This window comes from Cornus florida, unplaced genomic scaffold (assembly GCF_030987335.1).
Source record: "Cornus florida cultivar Cherokee Brave unplaced genomic scaffold, ASM3098733v1 CherokeeBrave_3.0.0_Hap2_Chr06, whole genome shotgun sequence".
Lineage (NCBI taxonomy): Eukaryota > Viridiplantae > Streptophyta > Magnoliopsida > Cornales > Cornaceae > Cornus > Cornus florida.
The window spans coordinates 104,144,308-104,165,914 of record NW_026775576.1 but is presented as its reverse complement, the minus strand read 5'-3'; the positions used below and the strand labels follow the sequence as shown (position 1 = coordinate 104,165,914).

Below are 21,607 nucleotides of genomic sequence, written 5' to 3'. Positions count from 1 at the left end.
TGCGGTTTCAATGACTTCAAAGGCCAGAAAGAGTAACAACAACCTTGTGTGTTTACTTCGAGAAATAAAAAAATAAAAAATTGGAGAAAATTTATATTATATTTGAGTTACGACAACATATTGTTATCATTATAGTATCAGTAACACCTATAGTTGTCAAGTTTACAATTTTTCATTATAATTTGATTAATATGACCTTCAATTTTAAGGTTGAATTTAGATTGTTTTGGATTGTCCTATCTCTTATGGAGTTTGAATTGGGTTACTGTTACCTATGATGCAAATTCAAACCTGCATCGACAATCCTGGAGTGAATGCAAGCAATGGATTGGGATCATATACCCAAAAGGGTTGGTTTTAAAATATGCTTGTTACACTCTCAAACCATGTTATCAAATTTAGTCACTTTTTTTTTTTTTTTCTTTTTTTGGGAGTGATTATGGTGCATGTTACTGTAAAACAGAGCAAGGCAAGGAGGAGGAGTGTATACACATATTTTTTGGTTGCACTAATAAGTCAAAATAGCTTCAATCCAAGCTTATGATGAGGTTCAAGAATTGTTGCTCATGTAGGGATGCAACTGAATCGGATCAATAAACTAAACGTCAACCTTGAGTTAGGGATGCAACTCAAGCGGATTGATAAGCTAAAACATCAAACTTGAGTGCAATTCAAGGTACAAAACTGTCGACTCAAGTTCGAAAATAATCCAAACGTGGATATTTGTGTGTGCCTGTATATATCTCTTCTTTGTTTTTTGCTATGAAGTTTGCACTCTAATAGCTTAGAATCTCACGGAGATCTCAACTTATGGAAGAGTTTAATGTTGATGTTGTTTTTTCAGGTATTTCTTTCTTCTTTTAGTATCTATATTTTTTAGTATCTCAGAAGTCAAAACAAAAAGGAATTATAAAATCAAATACTTCCTCACCTCCGAAAGTAAAAAATCAAAAGATCACGGGGACCAAAGTAAAAAATAAAAAAATCGCGGCTGTCTGAGGTAAAATCACACAATGCCCAAGGACAAAACAATATGAACTAGATATCTAGATATGCTCATTTCAGCTGTTACGGAATTAGATATCTTTCCAATTTATTTAAAAATTTCTATTCCGCGGTGTTGTATCAATAAATAGAAATATGAACTCAAATACCCACCCAAAACAATTCTTAATCCACAGATACAACACAGAGACATATAAATACATGTACACATATAAGTGTATATATATAATATATAGAGAGAGAGAGAGAGAGGGAGAGTACATGCTCAAAAGCAAAGTATACATGGTCGACCAAATTATGTGCTCCTTATCAATTTATATTTCAGCAAAGTTCCCCATCCCACCGTATTTCATGCATCTTGAGGCTGTTTACAAAATCTTTGATCCAATTATGTAGTTCCTACAACCAAGATAGACTTCACCTATACAAACACTTAATAGTGTAATAACCAGTAAAACTGGCAACAAAAATCTGAATAACTAATCTGTATAACACTATCATACAATTCCGCTGGTGTTCCCCTTGTCCAGCTCCAGCGGTCCCAGTCAGAAAGGACCCTCCCAAGCATCCATCATTTCAGATTGTGAGTTTGCATCTCTTCACATAACAGGCTTGCAGCCTCATTTAAATTTGACAAATTTCCCATTTCCTATTATTATCAGGTTGGCAAGTCGCTGTTATGCATTGGGGTTCCATCAGCTCCTGTTTCCAAACCAGAAGATTGGGTCTCCTGCACAGGTGGATTCGGAATCCACTCTGGAACCACCACAGGGGCAGTAAATGCTGGTTCAAGATTTTCATTTACACTCTTCGTCGGCCTCTTTGGCCTCTTGGGTCTCTGCTGTTGGGTATCCGAGTTTTGAAGGGGATCATCCAATTCATAGTCCATCATGTTGGGGGATGAATAATCAGCATTTTTCAAACTCTTTTGAGGCCTTGGCTTTGAAGGAGTTTGCTTGCCGGCGGTAGCTTTCCTCTGCAAACAGACAACTTTAACATCACCCAGATGAAAAAAGTAAAATGTAGCCATGGAGCTTGACTTCTATTTCAGCATTTGCATAAAAAGACTATCAAAAGAAGTAATACGGTTCAAACTCCAATCAGCCAAATAAAGAAACAAACAGAAAAACATTTTACAGACAAGGTCAAAAAGATGAGGTTTCTTAGCATTGCATATTTCTAAATTTCTTTCCTAATGCGAGTAACACGTAGTCGAGGTATCAAAAAGTAGTCACTTAAAGTCAGCTAATTTGGCTCAAAACAATCTGATAATCCTTATTCTGTAATCAGCAACTGACTTGGAAGTGGAATATCTTGTGAAGTCTAAAGTTTAGTGTTCACCATATGAGTTATATGTATCGCACTATCAGACAAGAAATAAAGATTCCAGTTGTAGAAGAAAAAAAGTAGGCCATTATAGCTTTTGGCACCTTTTTGTTACTGGACTTTGCCTTCTCAGGATCAGGAGAGGGCTCATGTCCATTACCCTGAGATCCAAAGTTTGCAAGATCTTCCAAAGATGCATCACCCTCAGCATCTATTCGTATAGCCTTCGATCCAGCTTTTTTCTTCTGTCTATCCTTACCCTGGGTAAGGGGGAAAAAAATTCAAGGGATGCTTAATAAATATGGAAATAAATAATAATAATAAATAAGTTCAAAACCGAGCTGAACCAATTGCAAAGCTGAATAAGATAAAAGGAAAACAACTTGGAAAAAATGAAAGGAGCTAAACCAAATTGAGACCACACCTGTGCTGGAATTTCTTTTAATTTCTGTTCCAATTGGGCATCATCAATTAATAATGAAACAACATCCTCGGGGGCCAGGAGATCACCCTGAACATGACCCCCAGTCATGACAAGCTGCTGCACAGTACTCTTCTGGCTCGCTCTTTGCAAAATCTTCTCTTCAACGGTTTCTTTACAAATTAATCGATAGACAGTCACCTACATCACAGAAAGAAGATAAAAAAACCAAACCCATCAAAATTCAAGTATGGTATAACATTACTATTGATCCATAAAAAATAAATGTAATATGATAGAGAGGTTCTAGAACCAGCAAATTCTTTTAGACGACAAAGAGTTAAGAGAATCTAAATATAGGAGTGGGGACAGAAATGAAACAAATCTGAGTGACTGACAAATTATTGACGTCTTGAGCATAAACTTTCAGATGTTCCTAGGACTCAGATTCTTGTGGTCGCAGACAAGAAGGAGAATGATTTACAATCTATGAAGCACCGACACGTGAGAATAGGCTGTCGTACCGGTGTCGGACACGAGTCCGACACGGATACGCATGTCCAACACCTCTGTAGAGGTGTCCTATTCTTTTATCTTCTTTTTTTCATGTCGGACACAGCCAAGGACATGCTGGCGACATGCATAGGACACGGGGTTCAGATTTTTTGTCAAAAAAAAAAAAAAGTGAGAGAGGATAAAGAGATATATACATGTGTGTAACAGTGTGTATTCATAGGAAGGCAGATGGAGGGAGATTAAGAGATGGAGCAGATGAGAGAGTCGCTTCCAGGAGGAGAGAGAACTTCCATTTTCAGACTTTTGGCCTTTTCAAGTTCCGATGAAAAGGTTCTAAAATAGGCTGCTTGTTTCGATCAATTCCTGTTGGGAGCATATGCTTCCCCCCTGTCGTCGTTCCCTAAAGACAACGGCGTAGAAAAGGTAATAAAAACCCTAGGGAAGAGAGAAGTGATAAGATTGCAATCTTATCTTTTTGAACCCATTTGATTATAAGAAATAAAAATTCCACTTTTAGATACAACTATATACCTCCTCCTTTTTTTGTTTATATTTTAGAGCTATTTGGGCTTATATTTTTCAAGAGAATAATGGGCCCAAAAGTTATGTTTATTAAATGTAAATTAGAAATTAAGTAAAAATAATATATATATATATATATATATATATATATATATATATATATATTATTTTATTGCCGTGTCCGTGTCCTATTTTTTTTAAATTTTCCGTATCGCCGTGTCCGTGTCCGTGCTTCATAGTTTGCAAGTAAAAGTCCAGCACTTAAGTTCCATTATAATTCAAACAATTTTGGAGTAGAACTGGTTCTTTAAAATAGCAGCCAGACTTTTAGGACAAGTTGAAGGGACCACGCGTATATTTAAAGCAAACTATAATATCAAAAAGTGTCTTCTTCTCTTCACATTTTTGCACTAATAACAGGATCATATGAAGGATGCCTCACAAATGATTCTTCAATTTTTCCTTTCAAGGATTATTAATGAATGCAACATGAAAATCCATACAATTAGGATAGGTGAAACTTAATTATAACGCCAGTTGCTACAAGAGCAAGAAGGTTACTAAAGAGTAAAGACCACCGGGCATTTAACACAGGTGGTATGAGTTCTCCTCACCGGGCATTTAACACAGGTGAAAAGCGTCTTGTCAAGCCTTCCAACGTATTTTCTTTCGCTCTTTCGGATTCCAGCCTCGGTTGTTGGCCGTCTTGAGATGCTACAACGAAACTTCCTTTGGGGGGGTCGTGGAGAGGAGTTTGAGTATCATCTTGTCAGATGGGAGCAAGTTTGCAGGCCTTTTCAGTTGGGTGGGCTTGGAATTAGGAGATTGGCCCCCTTTAACAGTGCTCTCCTCGGTAAGTGGCTTTGGAGATTCGGCAGTGAAAGGCATAGATTATGGAGAAGGGTTATTTCCTGTCGCTTTAGGGAGGAGAGAGGGGGGTGGTCAGCTAGGCCAATCAGGTCTGCTAGTGGAGTAGGGGTGTGGAGGGCCATTGGAAAAGGATGGGACGAGTTTTCCAAACATGTTAGATTCAAAGTTCGGGATGGAAGGTTTGTCCGGTTTTGGGAGGATCCCTGGTGCGCGGATAGGCCTTTGTCTCTTTTGTTTCCAAGGCTGTTCAGGATTGCTGTTGACAAACATGCTATGGTTGCTAACTGCCATCGCCTTGATAGCAAGAGGTTATCTTGGGATGTGCGATTCCGGCAATCTTTTCAGGATTGGGAGTTGGATGATGTCACTGGCTTGTTGGCTCTCTTGTACAGACAGGAGGTGGAGGGCACTGGTGTTGACTCCCTGTTTTGGGTGCCCTCTTCTCAGGGGATGTTCCAGGTTCGGTCTTTTTTTGTGTGCCTTTCTGGTTTTCATGGCGTTTCCTTCCCGTGGAAGACGGTGTGGTTGTCCAAGGTGCCTCTTAAGGTAGCCTTTTTTGTGTGGACCGCAGCTTGGAGCAAGATTTTGACTTTGAATAACTTGAGGAAGCGAAGACATATTATTGTTAATCAGTGTTGTCTTTGTAAGTTGAATGGGGAATCAGTGGATCACCTGCTGCTGCATTGTCCTATGGCTCATGATTGTTGGAGTCTCATTTTTGATTTGTTTGGTATTCATTGGGTTATGCCTCGGACATCTCGGGAATTGCTGGATATTTGGAGGGGCCAATGGGTGGGGGCTCAGGCGAGAGTCTTCTGGAGGGTAACCCCCTTTTGTGTTTGGTGGAGCATTTGGAAAGAGCGGAATAGAAGATCTTTTGAGGGGAAGGAGTCCTCCATTGGGGTGTTGAAATTCTCTATTATTTGTACTCTTTTTTGTTGGGGTTAGGGGAGAGATTTTTCCTCCATTGAGGATATTGTGGACTTTTTGGGCTCCTTGAGATCATAGTTTCAATTTTTGTATAGCTTGGGACACGTTCCCCTTTTGAACGCCTTCTAATACATTTTACTTATCAAAAAAAAAAAAAAAAAAAGAACTTCGAACCCCCACTTGGGGCAGTGTGGGGTGTGTGAAAGTGTGCTGTGTTGCTTGCCTATTAAAAATAAAAATGATTACTAATGGTAAAGGACAATGAAAAGACTAACAAAACTTTGGAAATTTTAATCAATCACAACCATTGAGTTTAACAAAATGAAATGGAAATAACGAATAGGATACTAACATCCTTAGTCTGACCCAGCCGATGAGCCCTATCCATAGCCTGTAAATCTAACGTTGGATTCCAATCACTTTCATAGAATATGACAGTGTCAGCAGCCGTCAAGTTGATACCCAGTCCACCGGCTCTGGTACTCAGCAAGAATACAAAGATATCACTCCTGTGACAAGACAATAAAGATTTTCTTCATCATCTCGCTTCCATGGTTATATTCAGGGAACAAATAGGTATGAAATGAAAGGACTGCAAATTAAATTAAAAATCTATAAAACAAACCATAATCAGTCAATTAAGTCCCTACCTATGCTGGAAGTCCCTGACCATGTCTCGACGGTCCATTATGGTGGAGGATCCATCAAGCCTGAGGTATTTATATTTTCTATAGTTCATATAATCCTGAAAATATAAGAAAGAGTCAGCAACAAGACAACTCCCAGTTAAAATGGCTCAGAAAAAAAGATAAGTGAACTGCCATGATCCTGTACCAGCTTGGAGTCAAGACACAAAACTAACTTGCAAGTGAGCTTATTACAAGAAGGACCTGAGCTCAAGGCTTGTAATCAAGGTTGAGCAATGCAAAAGCTTGTTTAGCTTAAGAAACATAAACATGCGACAGGTAGGATGAAGCTCCACAGAATTCCTATTTTTTTTTGCAAGAACTAATGGGTTACACACCCAGCTCAATTATAAATTCTATCATCCATTAGATACTGGACCCAACAAGGGTACAGCACTAAGCGGAAAATGATCTGTAACATTTATTTGCTAGCAAGCCCAAGGCTTATTTGGGCTTTGTCAATCTACAGCCCTAGTTTTACATTGGCTGGGGTACATGTATGTGTTCAAATGTCGAACCTCCCTGAATCCCAATTATTAGGATCCAGGGACTTTGAAATGTGCCTAAAACTTGGATGTGGGTATGTGGATAACGTCATGCCCATAATATGCTACAAAAAATATACTAGCATAAAAATTTAAATTAAATGAAATGTGGTGAAAAAAGGAGAAAATCTCAAAAGTAGGGAACTTTTGTGGCTATGAAATTTGAGCTTTTCTTCTTCATTCATTATCACAACTAAAGGACCTACGTGTCTGATCCAGTATGTGTAGGACGCCATCAAGACTCATACCATGTCGTGTTGTACTGAAGAAGAAAAGCTATTTGATTCCTTTACAATTCCATAAGCATCTATTTGTAATAGAAACTCCAAAAAAATTGAAGATATTAACTCCAATAACATACTTTTCCTGTAGTACATTCTTCAAATATTGTCCGCAATACCCTCAAGATTTAATTCCAAATTTTCTTTGCAACTGGCTTAGTGACTTTTCACTGTACTTTCTAATTAAATCCAGAATCAGTGTAATTCTTCTTGTACTTTCTGATTAAACTTATAATCAGTGTAATTCTTCTTGTTAAAAGAACTCCCAAGCCTGAAATTTGTCAATTAAAATGGTATATTTAGTAACTAATGAAACTTGACCTGTTTTTCTATCCATTTCAGCTTTCTCCAATTTTCATTATCAAAGTTAACACAAACTGAGAAGTCATCAGAGAGATACGCAATCTCTTCCTCCATAGAAGATTTTCTCATCCCTCAGTAAAATTTGGAAACTTTCACACACACTAGAGCTTCTTAATTCCATTGGCACCATGGAACAGAAACATGGGTTCAAATTCCATGGTCTATCAAAGAAAAAATAAGAACGCTTTCACTTATGGAGCAAATAAGAATATACAAACTAATAGTTAGCCATAATTATTATTATTTAAAATATATATATATATATATATATCTGTCACATAACCCATCGATATTTTTTTCTATTCTAGTGCATATGGCTGAAGTCAGATTGCTCCCCATTACTTCCATTATCAAGTTGTAGATAAGGACCTTGAGAAATCGACCAAAACTGAAGAGAGAAGTTTTGATACCTCAAGAATATTCAGCATTTTCGTCATTTGTGCAAACAAAAGAACACGGTGGTTTTCTGCCCGCAAGCGTTTCAATAGAATATCCAATGTTTGAAGCTTCCCAGAGTCCTAGAAAAAACATATTGAAATTTCAATTTAAGCATTCTTTTGAAAATGCATATGATTCATACAGACAAAAAGACTAAAAAAGAAGTCAATGGAAGGCGTCGTACTGTGAGCATCTTAGCAGGGTCAAAACTTTGCATGGGTGGACATGACCCAAAGATCTTATATGTGAGCTGAAGAGCTGGTTGGGAAACTGGTAGCTCAGAATCAATCTCTTGAATCAAATGGTGAGGGCCATCTGGCTTCCGAGGGCCATTACAGTCAGACGTTCGTGCAAACCCAATTAACAACCTCTTAATCCAAGGGTGATGTAGTTCTTCAATCATTTTGTAAGAGAAGCTTCTGTCCGAGCAGTGGGCATCAATCTATGAAGAATAAGAGAAGCAATGTAGAGAATGACCAAGTTTTGAAATAGGCTCTCGTGACTACATATGAAGAAAATAGACAGGAAAAAAAACAACAGACTTACAGGAGGAGATCTGGTTCTCGGTATAGAAGTATAAGTAGAATGAAGAAGCCTGATGTGGGATAAAAGCCTATCCTGATGTGAAATGACTAAAGCCTCAAATGGAGCATCCCCAGGACCTGTAGCTAGTCTCCTTGCAAGCAAATTAATCTCCGACTTTGACGGCAGCAGTAACATTCGGGTGACAGCTCTTACTTTTTCCCTCCCAAGGTGACCACAATGCAGGTCGTCATCCTCAGCTTCCACGAGCAAGTCTAAGAATCCATCCATAAATTGTCTATCCCATCTTAGAACAGAAAACAATAATCTCTCCAAGAAAAAACTACTTGCTAGAAATGCCACCTCTGCTGGGGACAAATCAATCAAATGAGCAAACCCAAATGTTCCACTTTTGGCAAAAGACCCATGTGAATTTTTCCCTTGGGGAAGCATGGACCGATAAACATTTTCTGGGGAGAATATGTTAAAGCGTTTCTCAAACAGTTCTCTGCTGACACCATGCCCTACTGCTGAGCAAAGCATATCAGAACTTCGAACTACTTCTTGGAAGACCAGTTTTGGTACCTGAAAGGGGTTAGAGGAAATCATCAGTTGAAACATAAAGGAAAAATATACCTAAGCATATTTTTATGTGTTAACATGGGCTCCAAAAAGGCAAGTTCACATCAATAATACAAATAATGTCCAATATGTAACTTTTACTACTAATTATAAAGATAATATATTCGTCCTCTTTTCTTTCAATGATACATCGTAGGTACCCAAATGGAGTCACAAAATTAATAAAAATTGAGTCAACACAGAACTCCCAGCAATCTTTGGATTGCACACAATAAGGATCGCAATTAATATGGCCAGTTGACATGTGCATAACTAATGCATATTTAAATGAATTTCAACTCATATAAGTTCTATTGCAACTAATAGGGATCAAATCCCCAGAACCATACACATGCTTGAACTCTACCAATAGACAAATATAATTTTATCTCACTTGGAAAGGACCTAAACTTTTATATTTCCTTTTCCTTTTTATTTGCAGAACTGTAAAACGATAGTTAAAAACAAGATTATGCATGCTGTTGTAATATTCCCATCTCAAGCCAAATCAACAAACTTTGATACAGAAATTCGCAAGTTAAAAGAGTTATGAAATCAAGTATGAGGTTGTGGTTAAAATAAATAAATAAATAATAATAATAATAATAATAAACTTAGGAACATATTTCAACCTTGTTGGCTTTCAAGATTTATTTATTTAATTTTTTAACTAAAAGTTCATACACAACTTAAATTATTTAGCGGAAATCTAGAAAATAAAACCAAATATCCAATGATGGGTCCAAACTCCAGATTAGTGAATAGATCTAATGTCCATATGGAGTGCTTAAGAACCAATGCTTGTTTTGTACTAAATATGTCAACAATTGGGACAAAAGTGGATGCTGCATCTAATCTGGTAAGACAAGATATTGTGGACACGTTTTCAAACAAAAGGGGAAACAAAATAAGAACAGGACTGTAAAGTACCTTGTATGTAATGGGATTCCGACCTCCAGAATAGTATATGTCCTCCATCTCCCCAAAGGGAGGGGGCAGTAGAGAATTTGGAATCTCTCCAAAATAAAGGTATGTACTTCCTTCATTCCTCTCAAATAACTCTGGATGGTTGCAAACCTACCATTACCAAAAAAAATAAAAAAATTATGATGGGCAACTATGAATTTGAATCGTTGCACAATGAATGTTATTCATGAAGATCCATATTTCTCACTGTTTTCAGGTAACAAAAATGTACCAAAAGAATACCTTTCTCAACTGGATGACAATATTCATTAAGTTCAGAATTTTTTTCTCGTTAAGGTGCCCACGATTGCTATCAAACAACTCAGCAAGAGATATTTTGTTCTTTATGGCTTGATAAAAAGCTTGCTGCCGAGAACTCAACTTGCAGTGTACAGTGATCTCATTTTTCGCTGTCAACTCAGTAATCACATCTTTTTTAACCCGCCGCAGCATGAAAGGCTTTAGAATGGCATGCTGTTATAGGAAGAACAGCCAAGATATGTGTCAGAAACAACACTTGGTAAAGTCCAAAGCAATCATAGGTGGAAAACGCTATGAATTAATTTGAACACGCTAAAATCTAGAGTTTGGAATCAAATTTTGTAAAAATATTAGGCTAAATATGCTGCTCAAACTGATTTCTTTTTTTTCCCTAGTTTGCTCAAACTGATTTGATTATAGGACATAGATGGGGCAGCTTACAAGTTGAGATTCAAAAGGGAGAAAATTGATCCTTCAGTTTATCAAATCCAATTAGACCAACTATTTTCCTAAATGGATTAGATTAGGATTGACTGCTAACTGATCTACTTCCAGATGTAGTAACACAATACCAGAGCAACAGTTTCCACTCCCTTGGATCCTTCATAAGGGGTGAGAGAACAAAGAAGAAGTTCCCATATAAAAAGAGCAAGACGGGCGAAATGTAGTGTTGCTGCTGCTGTTACATCATCATAGAATTCTTGTCACGTTCAAGGGGAAGTTCTATGGCAAATCTATAAGGTCTTAGATTCTTCATAATAGATATTGTTGAGCGCTTAAGAGGCAACATGTTCAAAACATAAGTGAAGCCAAAATGAGGGTCGAATGGATGACTGATAATAAAAGATGGAATAACGAATTAGTTATCTATGGGAAGTTACATGGATAGGTTGAGGCGATTAATTTTTAGATAGCTTTGTTATATGTAATGTAGACCAACTATGCGGGAGGAACCATGATTTGATCCAAGTTAGTGGCACACAAAGGACAAGAATAAAGTTGGAAAGAATATGGGTTGCATCTATAAGAAAATACCAAATTGGTGTGTAATTAACAAAAATAGCACTTTACAAAGAGTCGGTTGGAGAAGACAAAACCATTTAGAAGATCTTAATTAGTTGGAATTAAGGCTTGTTGAGTTAAGAAAACCAGTCCTTTCCGAAACATCTGACCATTCCCCACTGATGATCAAATTGAAATCTTCCCGGAAATGCAACGATAAATTTATTAACTGTTATTAGACCTGTTAAGATATGTAGAGACTTCAGTTGAAGGAATGGGTATGCATTACCAAAAGAGGAGACAGAAGATTTGAAGATAAATTATTAGGGAAGTTAAAAATTTCAAAATTTAGAAAGGCAAATAAAAATAAAAAGGACACCCAAGCATTTAAATGTGAAGTATTGAGCATCCAAGGTGGTAAAGTTGGGTCTTCCAATTACATTCTGACAAGATATTACATCAAGAACTTAAGAACGTGTGGTTAGAGACGACTGCATATGGTGGCATCCCTAATCAAAATCACGAATTGATACAAACCAGGTAGTAGTAAATCCAATAGAAACCAAAATTCAATAAGGAAATTGGTCACTTTGGATTGGGCACTTCTTTATAATGTTTCTAAACATGTTGCTCACTTGAAATGCAAAAATATGCCTTAGCCAATGACATTCTCCAACCTAACCAAAAGTACTAAACTATGTTCAGAAGAAAAATGAAATCATGTTTCTTATAATATTTAGAATCTGTGAGAAGCATGAGTTTCTTCCTATTCTTTCAGGAGTATGAACATCTCAAACATTCCTGTTGCTGACTTCTCATACAACTTAAAAAAATATATATACTTCTTCAGCAAAGGTCGTGATGAAATTATAGGAACTAGAAACCTACTCACCAGTCTGTTGAGCTGGTGCTCATTTAAAGTCCCCCCATGTTCTGCATGGTTCTCAATTCTGATAATAAATGATAAAGAATGATCAGAAAGATGCATTTTAGTTCATAAGTTTGGTGCACAAAAGATAGTATTAAATCTTCTGTAAGAAACATACCCTTTTGAAAACCACTCGTTGAATTGTTCATGGCTATCAAATAAGGTAGGCATTATGAAATGTAAGAGGGCCCACAACTCTGCCATGTTATTCTGGATAGGTGTCCCAGTCAGAAGCAAGCGGTTCCGACAATTAAAACTGAGCAATGTCTTCCACCTTATACTGTTAAACCAAAATTTAATGGGATGCTATAAGAAAAACAAAGTACATATATGTTCTAACCTTCAAGTTAAGAAAATAAAAATTTTAATACCGCAAAGTTCAGAAATATAGCATACAGCAGTTATTTTTCAACATAATATTTAACACATATATGCTGATTTTTAAACCAAGCACCAGTAAGCTAGTTGGGTATCACATGAAGAAAAATCAATTAGTTTAAGTAAACACGGACACCCATCATTTTTATTTTTTACTGTATTTTTTCCCCCTCTTGAGCAACACTATTTGGTTTTCATTATCCGAAAAAATATATATCTGGCTTTCGAAAGTTCTTCATCTTGTTATTTTTCTAACACTAGATCGCCTTCAACAACAACCGTTAGTACTCAATCCAGCATAAAAACTAGAGATAGTAACAAAACACACATTCAAATAGCGTCCTGATTCTATAAAGATATCATTGAACTCGGACCACGGAGAGCAACTTCAAAAGATGGAATTTCAAACCTGTTCGAACTTTTGATTGCCTGAGCTTCATCTAATACCATATATTGCCATTTTACACGCCGAAAATACTTCTCATCGGAAACTAACAGCTGGTAGCTGGTAATGAGAATGTGAAATCCAGAATCCCTGGCAAATACAAATTACAGTTGGCTGTTAAATAAAGAATGAGACATGGCAACTTTGAAATGCTTAGAAGATCTATCAGGAAGCAAACAAACTAAAAAAAAGAGGGAAAACAACAAATAAGTACTGCTTTTGCATCACAAAGACGATTAAGTCCTGTAAAATTTTACTAAGCCAATGGACTCTAATTTAGTAATACTTCCAGTAAAGTTCAAGATTCATTAAAAGTGGGTTTTATCTCAATTTTACCCTTTTACTCTAGAATATCTTTTCAGTCATTTTCCATTAGTGTGACAATTATACTTTACTTTCAAGTTTTCAGATAGCGATACTAGGGGTGGCAATTCGTGTTCGTGGGTCATAATCGTGTTGTGTCGATGTAAGGGTATTCTACTAAATAGGTAAACCCAAACCCGACCCATTTAATAATCGTGTCAGGAACCCTCAACACTAATCTGACCTATTTATTAAACGGGTTACGTGTTAACCCGTTTAATGACCTGTGTATCAAAACGAGACATTTAATATTCAATCAAATAATAAATACTAAAAAAAATTTGTCACAATTAACCCAAATATTCAAAATAAGAAGAAAAATCATAAGGCATAGCCAAGGTTTATGTTAAAACGACTTAACTGTCCATAGTAATTGAGTTTATACAGGTAACATATTACATATGTCATATAAATGATTAGACATGTTCAGATAAACATGTATAAACGGGTTACACGTGTTGAACCCCCTCAACCCTAACCCGACACAGTTAAGTAAACGGGTTAATTGTGTCAACCCGTTTATAACCCAAACCCGTTTAAGGTTAACCCAAATCCGCTTATCTCATGTCATGTTCGAGTCATGTTGTAATTTGCCACCCCTAAGCGATAACCATGTCCATGATTGTACCCATGTCCATGATCATCACATCTAATAAAAAGAATCTATTGAAATGAGAACATGGCACCAGATAACATTAATTATAACCCATTAGGATGTAAAAAATGGTAAAATGCAATGAGAAGACTAACAGATATATCATTTATTTCTCTTCAAGAAATGAAAGAAAAATAACTCATGCTAGAAGATAATCACCTACGATAAAGACGCGTTGGATAGATGTTTTTCCTAAGTATCGTCCGTTCTTGAAGCCCACCCCAATATGGAAGAGTTTTCAAGTCAGGGCAGAAACGACTAATTTCATCGGCCCAGTTATTCAAGACAGAAGCAGGTGCAACAACCAAAAAAGGTCCCCATATGTTCTTTTCCTGCATGGCACATTCAATCCAAATTACTATTACAAACTCTCCATATAGCACACACCAAGTATATAGCTTACCTCAGCTAAATGAGCCAAAAATGCCATGGCCTGGATAGTCTTTCCCAGGCCCATCTCATCAGCAAGAATACCATTTAAACCCTGAGAACATCAAACCTTCTTAAACTAAATCCATAGTAGAAACCTACTAAAGCATCTATTAAAGAGAAAATAGCTCCACTGCAGACTGGTTTATTACCTGCTCATAACAATTCACCAGCCACTGAAGGCCTTTTAGCTGATACTCTTTGAGGGAACCTTTAAACAGTTCTGGTGTCTGCACTGATGATGTTACAGGCATGGTCGAACTGAAACATTGCAAAGAAAGGTTTCAATTTACTAACAGGCTAAAAAATAAAATGCCTCCACTACCTTAATATTTCTGTACGAAGCAGAAGTAAGTAAAGAACTTACGGGTGCAATAAATCTATGTTACTAGACCCTGAAATTGATGTATCTTGCTGGAGGTCATCAGGTTCAGAATTTTTACGCAGCTTTAAACATGCATCATCAAATGCACTAGTTATCTTTTTCTGCTTGGAAACAGCATCTTGAGCGGCTTTCAGAGCCTCCATTTTCAATTCGGTCTCCTCAGGATCTTCTTCCTCTCCAGGCCTAGCTTCTGAAGAACTCGGAAGCACTTCTTGATCAGTCAACTTATCATCACCCACAAGCAAAGTTTCAGAAGGTTGTGAAGTTGACTTATTCTGCATGAAGTGACTGTAGAGTTCCGTTTGTGACAACAGGAAATTAAGCCTCTGTTGTTGCCTCTTCGCTTCACGAAGCTCCTGTTCACGCTTCAAAGCTTCTGCAACTTCCCTTTCCTCTCTTTTCCGCACTTCTGCCTGCAAAAAGAGGGATTACTTGTGCGATGGTTTTGGTGAAAGTATTTTGGAAAATATTCAGAAGGCTTCAAATTTGTCTATTCATATAGCTCTCTTCAGTAATAAATAACTATAAGTTACGTTCATTTTCATATATTATTAGTGTAACATGGGTTGCACCCCTTCATACCTTTCACTATATTTTTGAACTACAAAAAATAGGAACTATTATTGTGAGATCTGTAGATAATATATCTGCACACCAATAGAAAAGAGTTTCCTTTGAAAGTTATATGGTACCCTTCGTCCTTTAGTTTCGTTAGGCTCAATTAGCTGTTAAGATACCTAAATATGCCAATAGAATAGGCAATCAAAGGCACTTTATTAAAATAATTTGATCAGAAGTTTATAGCACGTATGATATTTCTTCTTGAGTATCAGGGACATAGTATCCAAATTCCACTAATGATCACAGAACTAAGGGCGATCATATGAACCAAATATGTTTTAGCGTATGCCTAACAGATAACTGATATAATTCTTTGTAAGCTCCCTACACATAGAATTATGAAACAAAAGAGAATCTTAATTATTGGGAAAAAAACCAAAAAAAGATCCTCATCATCGGCCTTTACTTGGATCACAACAAATAAATTTGCTCATTCAAAAGATCGTACTTTGCAATGCCCTTTAATGATTACAGTGAGGAAAAGAAAAATACCATCTCCTTATCAACTCTCTTCCAGAATACCACCATGTCTCTTGCCAGTTTCCTTGTGCGGATTGCAGCACCCCTCATCAATTTAAGTGATCTACTCACCTTCATTTTCACCTGGAAAGAAAAAAGTCATCACTGAATGTTGGAGAAGAAAATACAATATATGAAAAGCTAGATATAAGATATAAGTATGTGGAACTAGATATGCCAAACAAGAAGCATGCAGGACTGACTACCAGACCCAAGGCTCTGAGCACATCCAAGCGCGGCAGGTGCAACCATAAAAAATAAAACAAGGCTAACAAGACCCAATAAAATTATAGGTACCTCTCTTTGGCAGGTTTCAGAGAACCTCTTGGCATCAGTTAGTTGCTTTCTGTGGAAATTAGTAAAAATCCTGTGGTGTCGTGGTAATTCTTTTCTTACAATGTTTACCCAATATTTTGTAATCTTCTCCTTTTCCTCCTTCTCAATCATAGAAGGATCTTTCTTCACCTTTTGCCTCTTGGGTAGACTTCGTTCAATGATCTGTAGCCCAACAAATCCAAATCACTACAAGAAACAGAAACCCAATTCTGCTCCCCAAACATAAAAGAAGTAAATTTGATAAACCATTTTTAACTCAATGGGAATACTGACCTCATATGTGTCTCCTTTCTCCAACACCTTCACATAGTAAACCTGCAATACACCACCCTCGGACAATATATACCGCCGAATCCCTCCTGCTGCCCCCTCTGGAATGGAGTATGAGTCTAATCCAATATCACTGACTTTCAGATTAAACTTCGGGACCGAGTTACTAGCTGACAGGGCCTTCAATCTCGCCTGAAGTGATTCATACTGGGGCTTTGGATCACCCATCCATGCTCGGTTTCTGGGCCCAAACCTTTTATCAGTCGCCATCATTGCAGCCAATGAACCCAGATCAAGGGTGCCCTTTAAATAGAATTCCTCCACCCGGATATCTGACATGCTCGGCAAGTTCAGTGATGCCGCCAGCTTTTCATAAGTCGGAGGGATCCTATAAGTAATGCCATCCCCAATATCCAAACAAGATGTTTCATAATTTGATCTGCAGTTTTTTCAAAATTAGTAAAAAGATTTCCATTTAAAATCCAACTGTTCAATGGATATAATTAAAGGCAATTATCGGATTCTGGTCCTATGTATGCAGGATGCTAGGAAGGAAAGACTGGAGACAAACCGAACCTTTGGCATTATTTTGCACAAAGTGGTTGCTCTCAGACTTGAACCTATGTCCACGATTGTCAAAACTTTTACCATTGCACCAAACAATGGCTTGGCCCCATTTCATTGGATAAAGGTATTTCATATATTTCAGAACTCACAATTTTAAAGTTTATAGAAGGAAACAAACCTATCAGCGCCATATTCTGGAGCAAAATCTGCATCACAATTGTTAGCCATTCTCTGAGGACTAATATCAGTGAGAAAATCCGATGTGGTTTCTATTTCATGTAGTCCTCCTCTGTGCTCATTACCCAATTTCCGAACTTTGGATCCTAAATTGCTCTTCTGAGCCGGCATCCCTATCCGGGTTGAAGCTGGAGTAGACGAGGAGCTATTGAGCCTCCTCTTGTACTTCTGTATATGTTCTCCAAGCATTGCTCGATATCTCTCCTCTGAAATACGTGTATTGTAACTGACGTCCTCGTCTTCGTCGCTACTGTATGTGCTCCGCTTCTTCTTCTTCTTTTTTGCAAAGCTCAATTCCCTCTCAGACACAATCCCATTACTACGGTCTGCCATTGCTCCACCTATATAGATCAATATACATAAGTTCACTTCACTAGCCCAAGTATTTACCTTCACTGAAACAACTAACATTAAACATACTAAAAAAAGTAGGTATAAATTTTATAGAGAATAAAGTTCGATTTTCAAGCATTGAATGCAAATTGGTCGTTGTGATTTCAACTCAAAACAATGAAAAACACTTGAGGAACAACATGCCTACCTCGGCTACCTCTGCTCTCATCCTGACTACTATTCCCATAATAATCAAAATCATCATCTTGAAGTGGTAGTTGAAAGTTCATCAAAGACTACAATACAAACCAGAAAATAAACAACCACAATTCATTCCAAAATTAAAAGGGATATCGCAAAACACGTTGAATTCAAAAAAAAATCAACATAACCAAATCAAATAAATCACCAAAGCAAACACACGCATGCACAAAATGAGGGGAAAAAAACTTAATTTTTACAAAATTAATTCACGCTAAAAACAATGATAGTCATTAATTGAAGAAAACAGAAAAACCCAATTGAGAAAATCAAAAACCCATATGGCATACCTCAAGATTGAACAAATTCGAGTACGAAAACGAGTCCTTCGAGTGGCGCTTCCCGTCCATAGCCTATGCTTCGAAGACAAAGTGAAGAGAAGAACCCTAAAGACTGAAACTCGAGGTCTTTGAAGAGCATTGGAGAATAAAAAATATATGGTCTCTGTGAGGAGAGAGAGATAACCCTAACCCTAGAGGAGAGCGAAAGCGCAAGGGCAAGCGAGGTGGGGCTGCCGCGCAGGATAAGGGAGGCGTGGAGTTAGAGAGAGGAAGAATCGTAGACACAGGTGAAAGCATTTTTTAGACCGTGCTAACGTGCGCCGGAGGGGTGATGTTAGTTAACGTGCGCTACAGTGTCCTTTTTATTCAAGAGCTCTCTCTCTTTCTGTATCAGTATGTTTTGCAAGAGAAAGTTTGAGGGATGCTAAGATACGGATGATGGCTGGCTGATTAATTTGGAACGGCAATTCTGGAACGTCCAATGATTCTTGGGTCATTGATGATTGGTTAGATCAGGGGTTCGACTGGTTTTTTGATCTAATCACAGCCCTCCATTTGCGAAGAACATCTATTTTTTATAAGACAAGGTGGTATTCTATTATTTCTCATATTGCAAATTCAGCAGTGTATCCCCTCTTGTAGGTACTTTTGCTCTGTGTGTCAAAACAATGCAATGTTCATGCTTCAAATTTGTACATTATTCTCAAAGTTATACAGTATTGCATTTTCAAAATTGAAATACTCAGAGAGCACCCTCGATTTTAATCAATAAATTGAGATATATTAAATGATTAAATATGGTGATTTTTATTTATTTTTTGGTAAGGGAGCTCTTATAACTTACTTTTCATTTTATGCATCAAAAAATAAAAAGTCTAAGAAGCACGAATACATTTTTTTAGAGTTTCGTGATGGTATCATATAACTTTAGACACTTGTTGAATACTTGAATGTGTGTCGGATACAGTTACTAAGTATACTAAAACTTGAATATTTTATTTTTTTGTTGGACATTGCTGGGATACAATATCAACACGATAAGGATATGTTTGGACGCTTTCAGAATACCATGAGTCATTTTGTAATTAAAATTTTTGGAAGAATATAATTAAATGCAATTTAAAATATATAGTAGGTTAAATAGAAAATTAAATATATATTTTTTAAAAAGATATCAAACATATAGTTCGGAATTCTAAATTAGTGATTTTATTCATGATTATATCGATAAAATGGCAATATATATGTATATAAGGTGTCTGTGTCAAATATGAGTGTTACCAAATATATCTAAACGCATTTTCTCAAAATAAAAACGTTTTTAAGCAATAGATAAGTAATCTCAGACGGGCTCTAAGGCGGTCACCTAAGGCCTCAAATTTAGGATTATGGTGCAAATATAGTGGTATATGTCTAACATTTAAGCCATAATTTTCATAATTAAAAGACAATACATACTTATATATCATATAAATTTATGACAATAAATAACTTTTAATATATATATATATATATATATATATATATATATATATGACAATAAACACACGTACTTAATCAATTTATATATGTTATACAGTATGGTAATAATAATTTGTTCTTGTTCCCCCTTCAAAAGAAAAATATATTTTTTATATTTAAACTCAAAAATTGATTTATTTTATTATTATATTATCTTTTGACTCGTGCATGCAAAGCTCCGCAGACCCCTCTGAGTTATTTTTTTTGCAATTCCAAATGGAAAGTAAGTCTCTGTATCTTAAAAATATTTATTTATTTTTTGGATCTTGACAAAAGAAATTATTTCTATATATATTGGGGTTTTTTCATGCCAAAAGAGATAATTTGTAATTATTACTTTTTAATTTTTTTTTGTCTTGTCAAAAGAGACAATTTATTCAAATAATAATAATTTTGTCGCGTAAAAAAAATTTATTCAATTTTTTTTAAAAAAATTCTTGTCAAAAGGCGCCTAAAAAATTAAAGACGATAACGAGAGAATAACTGAAAGGGCAGTTGTGTCATTTAAAAAATTATTATTATTTATTTATAAAGTTATGGTTAAAATTGTCATTTCATTTAAGATTTTAGTGCAAACGTTGAAAAATGTAGTGTGAATATTACCTTCCTAATAATAAGGCTAGTCATTTTAATCTGATATACGCAATAATCTAAATTTCTTTACTGACTTCAATTTTATCAAGTTTCTCTTTGTGTGACAGTTGATTGCACACATGAATTTAAAATTTGGTTATTTGGATCGGGCTTAATGGAGGTTGAGTTGCATATAGAAAATTATTGACTATTGAAAAGGATATATTAGAGAAACTTGATTGAAGCACATAAATTTGCAACTTAAGATGCATAAGCACTTTAATTAATAAATTTGCAACTTAAGATGCATGAGGATTACATTTGCTTTGATAAATCGAATCATGCTCTTCATAAAGTATCAAAACCGGGTTTTATTTGGTGTATTTTCAACATTATTTGTATTTATCGTCTCATTTTAATGAAAATTTTGCACTTTTATAATATTTTTGCGCTTGTGAAACTTTATAAAGAGCTTCGCATTTGAAAGTTCGCCTATGACCTCTAAAAAAATTTGGAATCTCAAGGTCGACTATGTGTCTCGTGTCCATATCTGTGTTTTCTAGCCCAAAACCTTTGGTTATGTCTTTCCCTAGCGTTCATTTTGATGTGCACTAAAGTACGATAACAAAATTTATTGAAAAATATCCAATTCCCCGTAACAAAAATATAAAATTTTTTTAATTTTTGCCCATCTTAAGTTATTTCTACATTCTATCGGAACAAAAATTAAATTAAATAAGGACATCAAGTAACTTTGTTCCATTTAAGTAAAAGAAGTACGACTGAGAACAAAAGGAATAAAAAGTGAAAATGTAAAGATGTATACTTGAAAATTCATAAGTAATAAAATAAAAAACAAAGAAAGGCGCCTATATCGTGTTGTTTGATTTATTATTACAAGTAATGGGTGTTATTGTTATTCCCATGAATAATGTGCTGAGAAGGAAGCTTAATTTCATTCTATTTCGTCTCCTTCTCCATCTGCCAAACAGTGTAAAGACCAAATACACCATAAATTAGACATTGGATATGCTAAGATGCAGTTGTTATTCACCTTTTTTTTCTTTTTTCTTTTTTGGTGCGAACTTGATAATTTATTATTAAAAAAACTACAGAGGATAATATTGATGTTACCAACTTCTACATAAATTTGTTTTCATCAAAATTACAAATGTTATCACTGGCACATTATTTCTGCTAAAAACTTATTTCAGTTTATATTACATCATA

At 36.0% G+C, this 21,607-nt stretch overlaps 1 protein-coding gene across 2 annotated transcripts; it reads right to left on the bottom strand.

Moving 5' to 3' along the window:
- Nucleotides 1-1,284: 1,284 nt before the first annotated feature.
- On the bottom strand, nt 1,285-18,599 carry LOC132313576 (chromatin-remodeling ATPase INO80). Of its 2 annotated transcripts, XM_059812404.1 has the most exons (23): nt 18,293-18,599; nt 17,950-18,037; nt 17,350-17,749; nt 16,608-17,043; nt 16,296-16,496; nt 15,972-16,082; nt 14,841-15,271; nt 14,626-14,734; nt 14,448-14,528; nt 14,204-14,376; nt 12,991-13,116; nt 12,322-12,483; nt 12,168-12,225; nt 10,256-10,486; nt 9,977-10,123; nt 8,450-9,010; nt 8,088-8,345; nt 7,876-7,983; nt 6,241-6,335; nt 5,943-6,099; nt 2,756-2,953; nt 2,436-2,591; nt 1,285-1,981 (listed from the first exon to the last, which is right to left on the bottom strand). In XM_059812404.1, the coding sequence occupies exons 1-23, from the start codon at nt 18,350-18,352 to the stop codon at nt 1,664-1,666; spliced, it is 4,665 nt and encodes a 1,554-aa protein (XP_059668387.1). In that variant the 5' UTR covers nt 18,353-18,599; the 3' UTR covers nt 1,285-1,663. The 2 variants fall into 2 exon arrangements, with proteins under 2 accessions (XP_059668387.1, XP_059668388.1); XM_059812405.1 differs by lacking the exon at nt 17,950-18,037.
- Between the last annotated feature and the right edge of the window lie 3,008 nt (nt 18,600-21,607).